The sequence below is a fragment of the Clytia hemisphaerica genome, unplaced genomic scaffold, assembly GCF_902728285.1.
Source record: "Clytia hemisphaerica strain Z4C2 unplaced genomic scaffold, Clytia hemisphaerica genome assembly, whole genome shotgun sequence".
NCBI lineage: Eukaryota > Metazoa > Cnidaria > Hydrozoa > Leptothecata > Clytiidae > Clytia > Clytia hemisphaerica.
The window spans coordinates 786,388-799,720 of NW_027104377.1; the positions used below are offsets into that span (position 1 = coordinate 786,388).

General features: G+C 34.7%; 1 protein-coding gene across 1 annotated transcript; it reads right to left on the minus strand.

Moving 5' to 3' along the window:
* Window positions 1-861: 861 nt before the first annotated feature.
* LOC136818895 (PGA biosynthesis protein CapA-like) lies at window positions 862-7,674 on the minus strand. The gene is made up of 7 exons (XM_067075134.1): window positions 7,597-7,674; window positions 6,407-6,654; window positions 5,863-6,010; window positions 4,714-4,875; window positions 4,094-4,325; window positions 3,326-3,440; window positions 862-1,904 (listed from the first exon to the last, which is right to left on the minus strand). The coding sequence occupies exons 1-7, from the start codon at window positions 7,663-7,665 to the stop codon at window positions 1,733-1,735; spliced, it is 1,146 nt and encodes a 381-aa protein (XP_066931235.1). The 5' UTR covers window positions 7,666-7,674; the 3' UTR covers window positions 862-1,732.
* Window positions 7,675-13,333: the final 5,659 nt, after the last annotated feature.

A 13,333-nucleotide genomic window follows, 5' to 3' on the forward strand; every position in this document is an offset into this window, starting at 1 on the left:
TGATGTTCTTATAAAGCTCGGAGACAGAGATGGAACAGCAATTAACTGAAAAGACAATGCTGTACATATTCCAGCCGCGGCTTTCTTATACTATGTTTGCACCAATGATTTACTACTAAAAAAATAAGAATATCTTACCTTTATGAATATTTCCTCTTCTTCCATCTTTGATGAAAAGTTTTCCAAAAAAAATTCACAAAAAGAATAAGTTCATTCGCGGGTAAAAATACAAACTATTTTACTTGTAGATACATCCAATTATGTTCCCTGTCCGATGCCTACAATAAAAGACACCTTTAGATTTGTCGCAGCCCTACCCCCGGGGTCACATAGACTAAATATGCCACTGGTCAGGTTCCCTTTTTTAGAATCTGAAGATATCTGACAGGGTTTCAAATTTACTAATTTGCAAGATGTGTATCTGACAGGGTCAACCTTTCAAAGTCTAGCAGCACGCCCCCCCCCCTCGAGGGAGCTCTAATCCTAGCCTTAACTACAATCAAAGTAATAATATTTGAGAAAAAAGGGAAATTCCCACGAAATCTTACAACCACACGATTTGGAAGAACTCTGAGATTTAACGCTAGACTTAAGGCTTAAGCGCTTAGGATCTGAGGATCTAAAAGTTCAACATTGTTCCAATTAGACTCAGAATATACCCTGGAAGTTTATAAACCCCTCCCGAATCGACATATTCGAATAAATTTATCAATTAGCCCAAAAGCGACTTTCTCGCCCGAACTTTAAATTGCTAAAAACGAGGAATTAACAAAAATTCTCAATATATTTTGACCGAGATGGTAGTGCGTTCTCTTTGTCTTTTTTTCTCGACAGAATTTTATTTCTGATATTTTCTCAGGGGGACACGATTCTGTCTATGAAAACCTGCGCTGAAAGGAAGACTATCAAAACTATTCCATCACAACCAATTATGACATTTCTGGGATGTGTTAACGCTCATACTGAGGGTATAACAGAAAACCATTAAGAAATACTAAAATATTTCCAGGTACAAGCTACTCCATTGAACTGCTCCTTTTCCTTTGCCAAGATAAATTTGAAGCCATATTCTGAAGATAGTTAAAAAACTCTACCTCATGAACAGGATGGGAAATTTATTTGTCAGAAAATAAAAGCCATGTTGAGTAAACATTCCCTTATAAACTGTATATCAACTATTAGGATCTCTGTCATTTGCGGTAACCGTATGGTCCTAGAAAGAGACGACGCGCCATTTTTTCAATTTAATATTAATCAGAAGGAGTATCTCCCTTATAGAAAAACAAAGAATCTTTGAAAACGGAGGGGCTATTTCATTCTTCTTTTTCAAATAATGAAACCTCAATTTTGTAAACACGATTCGTATTGAGTGCGTCACACAGGATATGCGGTGGTTAAAACATAGTAAACATTGTCACTTTGTTACATGACGTGTGGTTTCTTCAGATGCCTATGGTGCTTCTTTACTAGTAAATGGAATACCATCAGGAGAATGTCTTTCCGATCAAACATAACTTTACTCCATCATTTTTGCATAAATATTTTTGAAATGTTTCCTCAGTCAGATCTCAGAATGTTTATAAAGTTAATTTTTTTGAAAGATGAAAATTGTTACCATCAATTAAATCAATTCCATTTTCAAACACTATAGTATTGTACTATTAGTACCTATTACCATCATAGTAATATATTGTACACGTATAATACAACATAATCGTGTCATATTAAAGCATTATGTCTTGCATTGAAGCATACTACAATCACTAGTTCCTTCACAAGATTGATCTCCCTTTGCACAAATCTTTCTCCAGCCTTTTTTCGATGGTTTGATGTACATACACCGATGCTTGTCCACTTTGTTGAATGCATACATGTAACGAGATTTTATGGGAATCAAACCATTCCTTGAGTGAAATAAAAAGAAAAATGGTTAGACAGAATCAAGCGGCATCAATGGTTTGAGAAAAGTCTTACGTAATACGTACATCTTACGTTTATTTCTAAAAAAAGTAACATAATTATTTATAAAAACCTCTATCTAGGGAATTCTGGCGAATGGCACTGGTGGTGTATTGTCTGTCAATGTTTTTCCTCCTAACATCCTGATTTGAATTCGGAGCCTTTTTGTAAGTCACTAAATGGCTTTAGCTTAATCCCGGGGGAGTACTACCTTTGCCGACCGACGGGGGTGTTCTGCTGAAGTTCGAAAAATGGACCCTACTTGGGACTCGTTCTTGGGGCTGTTTGACTGAAATTCCAAAGTTCTTTTTCAAAATTTTCGGTATTTTTTCCAAATTTCCTAAAAAAAGGTACCTTACGAGGGACTGATTTTCCAATTTTGGTGTTTTTGTGACCCTACATGGGACTCCTCAGGGAGGTGAAAAAAGAAACTTCGACCAGTGGCGTATCCCCGTACACCTTTTTGCTCAAGTACATAATCAGTATGACAAGGTTTTCTAATGATTTATAATTGATTGATAAACACCTCCCAGAAAAGAAGGATATCGTTTTTAGTCTTGCTTTGCCTCAGCCCCAGGTTTATTCTCTTTTTTGATTGATAAGAATATTGGCCCCGGATTCCTCTAAATTTTTGTTTGTCTTATCACCCGATTCTTTTTTTAAAGATTAAGTAATTCACATCAGAGTAACAAATCTTTTTATTTTGCTCATTTCAAGCTTGATATATTCTTCGAACTATTTCAGTATGTTTTTATTTTGTTTCTAAACTTCAGAGAATAAGATTGTGTGGGATCGAGACTGCCTTAGTCTTTCAGTGCCCGAAATTTGCAACCTTTTCTAAGGACCATCCATCGTCTAAATCGTTTGGAAAGCATTCAAACTTTGACCTAATTTGGGTGTCATTCGAAAAAGAATTATGATAAAAATTATAGATAAAGTAGACTTTTGTTTATTCGAACTTCTATTATTTGAATATTTTTATTTTTTAGAACTCATTTTGCATACCCTGTAAGGAAAAGCCCGGGGGGGGGGTACTAGGGTAAGATGGATTTCGGGGATGCTCCGCTGGTCAGGGTACCTTTTTTAACCTCCACGAGTCCCAGGTAGGGTCGCAAAAACACCACAATAGAAAAATCAGTCCCTCGTAGGTTACCTATTTTTGGAAAATTTGGGAAAAAGTAAAAAATTTGAGAAAAATTTTGGAATTTCAGTCCCATTCAGGGTCACATTTTTCGCAAATTTCGAGTCCCACGTAGGTTCCATTTTTCGAACGTCAGCGGAGCACCCCCGTCGGTCGGTCGTCGTAATTCGAATAAAGTAGGCTCCCGTTTGAGTTTGAATAAGCGAGAGTCTGCTGCATTCTTACCTATCAAAGGAAAGTTTAACAAGTTTTGATTTTACAGACGGATTCGACCAACGCCTAGATATTTTGAACCATTTGTCGTCCATTTCTTTTTTTTTCTTTTCAGATTGATCATCAACTAAATAAGAGAAAATTTGGATAAAAGTGACAAATTTTAGAAGTTTGTTCTTGAAAGTTTATCTCGATTCGTCTGTCTATATATGGCATTCGCCGGCAAAATCCAAATCAACTCATTAACCAATCAGACCAACCGGAAAGACGTGCTTACTCATCCTACTCAATCTGTTCATTTCACTATAATAGAAACCTTGAATCACCATCATAGTATATAATCATACACTACTTATTTTGTTTCATTGCCAATAAATCCACTCAGAAAATTTAGTTATGAAATACAGTTGGAAAGATCGAATCTACAGTGGAGTCTCCACAACTTGAAAAAAGCACGGGGAACACAAATTTGTTCTAGTTATAGAAACTTCAGGTTCAGGAGTAAGGTTTCTAAGGCATTATTCGAGGGGTAAATCATTAAAATAAATCTCGAACACTTAAAAAAAAATCATATATAAATCATAAATCAAAAATAAATCAAAAATAAATAATTCATAAATCTCTAGCGAATTTCTCAAGGGACTTGTTCGAGTTATGGATACATTCAAGTTAGAGAGGTTCGAAATATGGATACTATGGATGATGATATCCAGCTTAGAAAATATTGCCAAAGCCTTTGGTAAGGTTGTTTGTTTTAGTTATACACAGTGCTATACTTACAGTCGAGAACAACTGGACTATGCAACGGGAATAACAAATTTCCTAACTGGCCAGTGAACAGTGTTTTATTATGGTAAAAGTGTCCACTGGTCACATGGGTGTGTGATTCGACCACGACGTCCACGTGACCTGCAAGCTTATCGAATAGTTCTTTTTGTTGCTTTTGCATTCCCGAAAGAATCCGATATTCCATGCCTTGATGCAAATAGACGATTATTGATGTTGGTGAGTACTAAAAAAGAAAACCATCGATGGGTAAGCTTATAAATACTTAGTCGATTACAGTCTAAGTGAGGATAGGCCCGATTTGGGTTTCCCCTTTCACGTTAAATATCATTTTTTAGATTTATAAGACATTTTTAAATACAAATTCAGGGATCTATCACTATGAAAAGGCAAAGAGTTGGATTCACGTTTTTTTATGGTAACGCGACAAAAAATCTCTACAATTTCAAGTACTCAAATACACGCCTTAAGACATTAGTCATTCTTCCTACCCTTAGAAACCCGAATCCAACCCTAGGAAAATGGATTGACTTGCAGCACTAATCAGGTCTTTCATTTTCCTCTAACATCGAAGAATTGTTGTAAACTGGATTAAGTTAAACATTTTGTTATACCTTTTTTCGCGTGCCATCAATTTCTTCAAGAACTTTCTGGAAATTAATAAACAAAGCTTGTCCAGTATGACTCATATTTCGTAGTTCAGTGCAACCGTCTTTATTGAAACAATACGAGAGTAAACAAACTCGAACACCGTCTTTTTCAAATACAACAGGTTCCTGAAATTTTGGGAAATAATTTTCATCGGTATTTTTATGAATACCTTTGACTTGGGCTCCGGGGGGGGGGCACTCAAGGTAAATGACCTACCAGACGTTCGGCCCTTAAGGGTAGGTTTTTCATAGTTCAGCTAGTGCACTGTAAGGGTAGGAAATTACAAAACTGCACTGAACTGCACTGTAAGGGTAGGAAATTGTGATAAAAGGCCAATTTTTGGTAAAATTGGCACAAAATTGGTCAATTTTCTTGGAAAGTTGCAAAAATTTCCGCCCTTACGGGCGAGAAATTTTTAAAAAGTACACTGTAAGGGTATGATTTTTCATGGAAATTCACTGCACTGTAAGGGTCCGATTTTAGAAACCAAATTTTGGGCCGAACGTATGGTCGTTTTTCAGATCGAGTGCCCCCCCAGGGACTTGGGTTTTTGTATGAAAGAAAGAAGTATAAACATTACAATTTTGAAACATTTACAGCACATTTCGTATCAAGTTGATCGTTTACAATGCAATTTATAACCAGTCATAAGTTATACCTTATTACACAAATATTACTTGGCAAGTATTCAACGGCCTTGAAATTAACACGCAAAAAATTAATACGAATTTTATTTGCTTTTTCAAAGACACCACGCCTGGTTTTAATTAACACGAAATTTTTCAATTTATCTTAATAAAATGACTAGTAATATAGGTGTAATAAGATAGTAAAAGTTTACTGTGAAGTTTCACAGGTTTTACTTTTTACTTTTAACAATGTACATTAGATTCAGTTATAGATGCCATTAAAAAATAAGAAAGAATGTTTACAGTCATCTCTCTCTAATTCGAGCCTCTGCTATTCAATTCTTCTGTAATTCGAACTAAAACGTCTCTCAGTAAGAAAAATCGTCTGAAATAATCCCTGTAATCCAAAGAACATTCTCCAACTCTATAAGATCGAATAAAGAAAAGTTAACTTTATTAATCTCTTTACAACAGTGAATTCACCTGAGGCTTTGGATGTTCTTTTCCATAGGATAATCCAGATATTTTCAATCCTTCTTGTCGAATAAAACGAATTGTGCTGTTGGCACCAATTTCACCATAATCAAGAAAATGATTGTTTGCAACGGTAACAGCCGTTATATGTGAATTTCTGAAAATATATAGTAACCCTGTCTCAGTTCCTTTATTGGGATATCTATCTTTCAATGAGATCTAAAATAAAATGAAATTCCTATCGGGATAAAACGGGGATAGAACTTTATTTTCTTATAGAAGATTAAGATTCAAATTGTATTTGTTTTGCAGGTACTATTCATTTGAATAAATATTTCTCAATTGGGATTATTCTAGACACAAGCAAAAACGGAAATGATAAGTTGTAGTTTATACAAACTTATTATCCCGTTACGATTATAGTATTATCATATAACACTAATATTACTATGTTATATGGATTCTAAACGACTCCCAGACTAGGACAGTGAGAGTTTGTATTTCCTATGGAAAAAGTCTTCTTCATTGAGAAAATTTAATTGATTGGTGTTACCGTAAGCCTTTGACTGATTTCGGATCTGATAGAAAGGTAATCAATTTGTCATCATTTCTAAACTTATCCAATCTCTTTAATTCTCCCAACGTTGTTTCCAAATTGATAACCGTGTTATCTACTCTTCTAAACAGTTTCTTTACTTCAACAAACGGTCTGTTGAAACTGCAATCTTCTTTTAGAAGATGGTATTCGATTGGTCCATGAAAAGAGATATCACCACCGAATATGATCTCTAATGATAAGACCTAAATTGAAAAAAGTATACGTATATAACTTTTAATTTTAGTAAATTAAATCATAAAATATGACAGATTTTGTAAAACTTCTTTAGGGTTTTCAGGTTTTAAATGTCCAAAAAGATTTTCCCATTTCTATTGGTGGAGGAAAGGTTGAAATTCTGTGACAGATACAATCAAAGTTGCCCAAGATGTATTTTGTTTGAATCCCCATCCTTCCAATGTTTCAAGTCCTTCACATTTTGTCATATTTTGGGCCAAAGAATCGTATATATGGAATTTCTGCCGGTTTTTAGGGTTCTCAGGTGCCAATAGTCCCCCCATGGGATGTTTATATTTTCAATTATAATTCGGAAAAATAGAAACATTCTATTCTTTTATTTACATATGTTCAATTTGAAGATTTGTGTATCAACGTGAAAGGGGTTGCAAAACAAGTGTTCCGTTTTCACAAAGCGCAGTATAGTTTGCTCACTGCGCATGCTTCTTTCGAAAATTAATGCTCGATGCGCTCGCTTCTATCAGTACAATTGGAGTATGTTTCATTACGCCATGCCGTAGCTCAATTCCCGTCCTTTATAGCACGGGCCCTAAATTAATGCCGACCCCTTACTCCGGCCTTTTTTACGCTAGAAACGAAAAAAAAAACATAATTTCAATTGACAGAAAACTCCCGAAAATGCAAGAATAATTGGGAAGCACACTACCAGCGGATACCCCTTTAAACCTACAACAAAAAAAGGTACCCCTATATCCTGATAGAGAAAACAGTAATGGTTGAAACTTTCTCTGGTGAATCTAGGCTACATATGAATTTCTTCCCAGATGCTCCACTCCACTCCGCTCCATTCGTTATTCGTGCGTATCACTAGGGATGCATAGGGCAGTATATAAGTCGAATTAGTCGAAACGTGTGAATTAAACTGTAAAGATATAGAAATAAATGCTTACATGACAACTTTGTACAAGCATGATGAATATCCAAATTAAATTTAATGATTTTTCATTACTTTCTAACATTGTTGCTATTAATTCTGGCAACGAGATCGATAGTAGTTTAATACTTCCGGTTAGATCAATGTCATTTACAGAAAATCGAAAACTCAAACAAAACAAAACAAACGTAAATTTATTTATGATAAGAAAAATTATGCTGAATGAGAAAAGAAATTTCATAGATTTCAAAATGTGAAAATTGAAAGATTTGCAATTCTGTCAAATCTGACGAAAAGTCCTAGTATCAAAAGTGCCAAGGCAATTATTGATGATTTCAAACTGGTAGTTTTTATGTTTTTTTATTGCATCGAAATTTGAAAATCAAATGTATGAACTGAGTTGAAGTATCCTGATGCTAGGATTAGTTCCCGCTTTGTTCTTGTAGTAATCCCTTGAGCAGAGTTAACGGTATGATTGATGGGATCAAAATCATCCTCAATTAAGCTGTCTTATGAAAGTCACATCCTTATCACAACTTACTTAAAATCGTTTAAAATATAATGTTTCAGTCAAAAGCAGAGCCTTAAATGTACTTAAATGTTACCATAAAGTGTCTTATCTAAGAGTTTTATTGCCCTGGCATTTAGGGTAGGGCAGAACCGAACGTGTGTCAATTTCTAAAAGAATACATTCAACCAATGAACGCATTGTACATTCCGTAAATTCCATGGAAGGCTACAAAATACAAAGGACACGACGATTAAACATTTTAAACTACATGCTTTCAACAGTACGAGTTTCGCAGAAGTAGTGGTCAAGGAAAAAGTACGGAACAAATAAACACATTTAAACTGCTAAATTTAAAATTCAAGAAACGATCAAAGATTTTGCTTGGATCAAAAATAAATCATTGAGTTGGCACTTTTGATACAAAGATTGCAGTCTGGACATTTTCAATACCCTCAAAATTTCAAAATCATTAAAAGCTCTCAATACTTGGCACTTTCGATACTTCCATCACTTTCGATACTTCCATTTATAAAATATCTCATTTTTTTCATTTTCAAAATTTTGAGAAATACTTGGCACTTTCGATACTTCCATTGAACCAGTAAAATTTTGCTGAGGCTCAGCTGTTCTTATTTTTTTTTGGCACTTTGAGCCTCAAATTGTTCTTATCCTGTTCTTATCGGTAAGATGTACTACAGGTATTTCAGATGTTGTACCCAATTTTTACTGAATTGTAACTTCACAGTTTCAGTAAGTTGTCAGCAAGGGGTTAGTGTTTGTAGGTTTTAAGGTGTGATAGTGTAGGTTTTAAGGTGTAATTTGATTTTAACGTACGCAGTTTTAAAAATATCTAGGTACCAATGATCTAATTGTAGCATTAGTAACTTTGCAATGAATAACTTTTCAAAATTTGAGACCTAAATGACTATTTTGTAAAAAGTTATTCAGAAAAAACAATTTTTTAGGTTTTAAGGAGTAAATGGCTAAAAGGCCCTTTTTTCACTTCCTCGTGAAAAACTGAAAACTAGTTTCTACAAATCATTACTGCTAGGGAAGAAAATCATAAACAGGATACTTTCAACACAAGAAGGAGCCCCCCATCCCCCAGCGGCACCCCTAATCACGCCATCACGCAAGAAAAAAGTCCCACTCACGCCATCACGCAAACCACTGGGGGGGGGGGGCTCAAGAAGCTACAGATTAAATTGCATTTTTTTGTAGATTTTAAGGGTTATCCACTGGTATTATGCTTTTTTTACTTTAGAAAATTATATATAAGTACCTGTTCTATTGGTTTTATCTATACCTGGCTCAAAAATAGAATCTGTAAATTAATAGAAAAAAGTGTTTCGTAATATAATTGCCGTGGTGGGCACTGACCTTGACACCCGACGAGGACATTCCGCTGGAGTTTGAAAAATAGACCCTGTCGGATATGAATTTTTGATAAATTTGGGACCCTATCAGAACGGAAAATCGAAAAATTTTCCTATTTGTTGGGAAAATGACTACAAATTGACGAAGAGTTAAGAATTTTTCAAATTTTCACCCTGAAAATTGTCCAAATAACCAGAAATCAACTCTGTGAGAAACATATCTTTAAAATCAATTCATTTGGGATCCTGTCAGATATCTTCTGAGCCTAAAAAGGGACCAACGCTACGTCCCCGTACCCAATTTGCCTAAGTTCCCCCGTATATAATTGATATTTTAACAGTGGACAGCTCTAAAAGAAGACATTCCATTGCAAAATAACTATTTTCGCAGATAGAATGTTTTTGTTAACATTTTTGGCTTTTTGTATGGATGAGAGTGGATGAGAAGTTGATATATGTAATGTTGGTTTTTGAAAGTGTTTTTTACTTTACTTTTAGTTCAATGAAAATAATGTACAGTACAGTAAAGTATTTCCACGGTATTTTTTAATTGATTTCAACATGATTATCATTGGTGGATCGATCTGATCTAAGAAGAATTACCCTGGAAGTATTTTCATTTTGTGGAACATCCCCTTCTCACAGACAAATCGGGATCCTCTCCCACCGTGGACATTGGCCAAAATATCGTCCACAATGGAAAATTTAACTCAAATTTCTATATCCGCTGAGAATAATCAAATAAATAAACCCTTACTGCAAAGTATAGGCTTATAAAACATACCAGATCTGTGAAAAGGGGTTGTTGTGAAAATGCAATGTTTACAGGTTTACATTCTTCTTTGTAAAATTTACAAGTTTAGGTGGAGATGCTTTCGTCACTTTTCTGCTTTTAATCGACTCTGAAGTTTAGAATAGCTAAAAACAAACTGAAAAAGTGGTTAAAAACAGGGTAAGCTCTCTGTTTACAATTGTACCACAGCTTTCGTCTACATTTATGAAAGTGAAAGCACTTCACGCCCGTGCCTCTGTAACCCAATGGATCCACCCCACTGATCCGGGGGAGGTAATTAGGCAAAATGGGCGCCGGGTATGTGCAAGTCATAAGGGTTCTTTTTTCAAACCCTCGAAATTCCCTCACAGGGGTACAAAACAACCATAAATGAATTGAGGGGTTCCAAAGTTACGAAAATCAAAAATCGATTCCCTTAGGGTCATAATTTCTTGAAATTTGAAGTACAAGTTGGAAATTTTTGCTGAAATTCAACCTGGTTCCCAGGGCCTGATTCTCACTCTTTCATAATTTTGATGGTCGTTTCGAATCGCCCTGGCAAAAACGGATTGACATTCGCTGACATCAGCGAAAACAAAGTTAAATTCCAACTATTTTTTCGCAAGCTTTCATTTTCTGGAAAATAATTTTTACTGATGTTGCCGTGGTTGCCTTGTGACGTTACAGCTACTAAGAACCAATCACATACCTTAATCGATCAGCTCATCGTATAATGAGTTTACATCAGTTCGGGAAATTGCATTGATCCGCGACGTTGCAAAGTTTTCCGCAATGTGGCTGATGTAAATGGAAGTCATAGCGATTGGTAAAGATTGGCTGGATAAAAATGAGAAAAAGGAAACATACAGAATAAATGGTTTATACCCGGGTTTATATAAGAAGGAGAATGTCTTTTGAAGATCCATTCATATTTGAAGTCAAGATTATTTTATTTTCCATGGGTTGGCACAACAATCAAAAACAATTAATAACAATAATAATACGTTGATGCATGATATGATTAGTTAAAGTTCTAAGTGTAATCTAACAGTAACACCGGGAGACTATAATTTTTTCTCTCTTAAAAAACTTCAAGATTCGTGAAAACTATGAGAAATATGTCGTTTTTTATGAAATTTGTCGTTCTTTTTGTCTATTTTTAGAAATGCAGGATTCTTTAGATAAACCCCCTCTTAGTATTGGGGAAAATCTGCCTTTAATTTCTTCACTTCTCAGAAATCCAGGAAGTTTTTGACACAATAAAGTTTAAGAGCCTATATTTTGAATTTATAAATCAACTTTAGCTGAAAAATTTGGATTCCTTTTTCTCCACAAAGAGCTCAAGAAAAAAGCAAGGATAAATTCCGCTGTAAATTGTGTCTCCTTTGAAAATATTGAATTTGCAAACTAAATTTTGCTGCCAACTCCCATATATTTAGAATTCCTATCATAAGGTAAGAACAGGGACATCTTATTTCAATCCAATGACCAAACATCTAGAATAAAAATTCAACATATAACTATAACTCTCTCTTCCAATTTGGTACCCAGGCAATTCTTGAAGGTAATAAAGATAGATGTAGAGTCAATGCCTTTTGTTCTATTCTGATTTATCATCGGAAGCAAACAGCTGTTCAATTGCTTTGGGAATAAGATGATTAACTTTGGGTATACTCGTGGGAATATTTAAGATGAATGAAAAGACATTACATTTTTAAAAAGTATATTGAAATAGAATAGCCTTGTCATGAAAAATTGAAAAAAACTTCACATAATAAGCACAATACTCTAAACTTCTAGGGCAAGCTGCCCATAAAGCCATCAATAGATTTAAAAAACAATTACGTGTTATGATTAGGAACCTTGTATCTTTTTGTCAGAGTATGAGAACTGCTGCCCACTTAGACGTGAAGATTTTAAGATAAGAAACTTTCAATGATAATGCGACGCGACTCTCAATGTTCACAAAATGCCAGCCCAAAAATATATCCTTATGAAATGAATATAATCTTTTATCCTTAAAGCAGCTGAAACTATTTCGAATCGCATTTTAACTTTTCTCGCAAAATTAAGTTTTTCAAAATCAACGGACCAGCCTCTTTCTGTTCTTATAAAGTTAGAAATTGATGTTTTTTGCTTCCAATGATGGTACATCAAAGAAAGCCGCTTTGAATAGATTCATAAAATATTTCAACGACCATTTAGGTCATTACCGAGACGTTTTCTCTCCATCTGCATCTTTATTACCTTCATGATTGAAATATCGACCACACAGCTCTACAAAATTGTGTCAGTTTAAAAAAAATATACAGTGAGGCAAGTACTCTGGTAGATAACTGATTGATACAGATACAGTCTTCTCAGCCATTAAACCTGTTTCTTCTTGTTAAGGCTTTTTTTGAAATAAATATTTTTTTTCATAAGCAACCAGGTTGCTTAGGCTCAAGCCCTGAAATTAGTCAATTTAATTTCACTATCTCGTAAAGTAAAAGCTCTTTAGATAATCTAAGCATTGTAAACAATAGCCCTTGATCTTGACTGTCGTATATTCCCTGGTTGGATACACTTAGTTCTATGGTGCTTTTTGAAAATGTGTTCGAAATATGCAAGGATAAGAAAACTAGAAAATAGATCAGTTCATAAAGTTTGACTTATAGAGCTCCCTTCTAAGAGATTAAGCCTACCTTAAGATAAAGAAAGAAGAAATCTTTTCCTCCCAATTTAATATCTTCTTAAAATTATTCCTTAATTTACACCCATTGCCATAATCATATCTTGCTTTTTATTTAGTAAAATTTAGGAGGTGAAATCATCTGTTTTTTAAGGGAGTGGTTAGATCTACCAGGGTGGGGTGAAGGATTTCAAGGGGAGGGGCTCAAATCTTTTTTGAAGGTTTAGAGGGGGGTTCCAAAACATTTTCAATGGAAAAGGAGGGGGTGCGAAATACTTTAAGGCAACTTAAAAGATAACTCAGGAGGTCAACTTTCATGGTTTCACATTTCAAAATTTGAAATGTTTTAGGCCTCATGCACGGCTGACACTGTTCGTATTTTGTATTATTGTTAATTCTGTATTCATGAAATATCATCATGCC

Excerpts from the sequence above, each read along its gene's own strand:
- LOC136818895 (XM_067075134.1), bottom strand. The coding sequence starts at position 7,665 with ATGTTAGAAAGTAATGAAAAATCATTAAATTTAATTTGGATATTCATC. Across the intron at positions 4,876-5,862 it reads AAGAACATCCAAAGCCTCAG|GAACCTGTTGTATTTGAAAA; the intron begins GTGAATTCACTG and ends CCAAAATTTCAG. Across the intron at positions 3,441-4,093 it reads TAGTCCAGTTGTTCTCGACT|TTGATGATCAATCTGAAAAG; the intron begins GTAAGTATAGCA and ends TCTCTTATTTAG.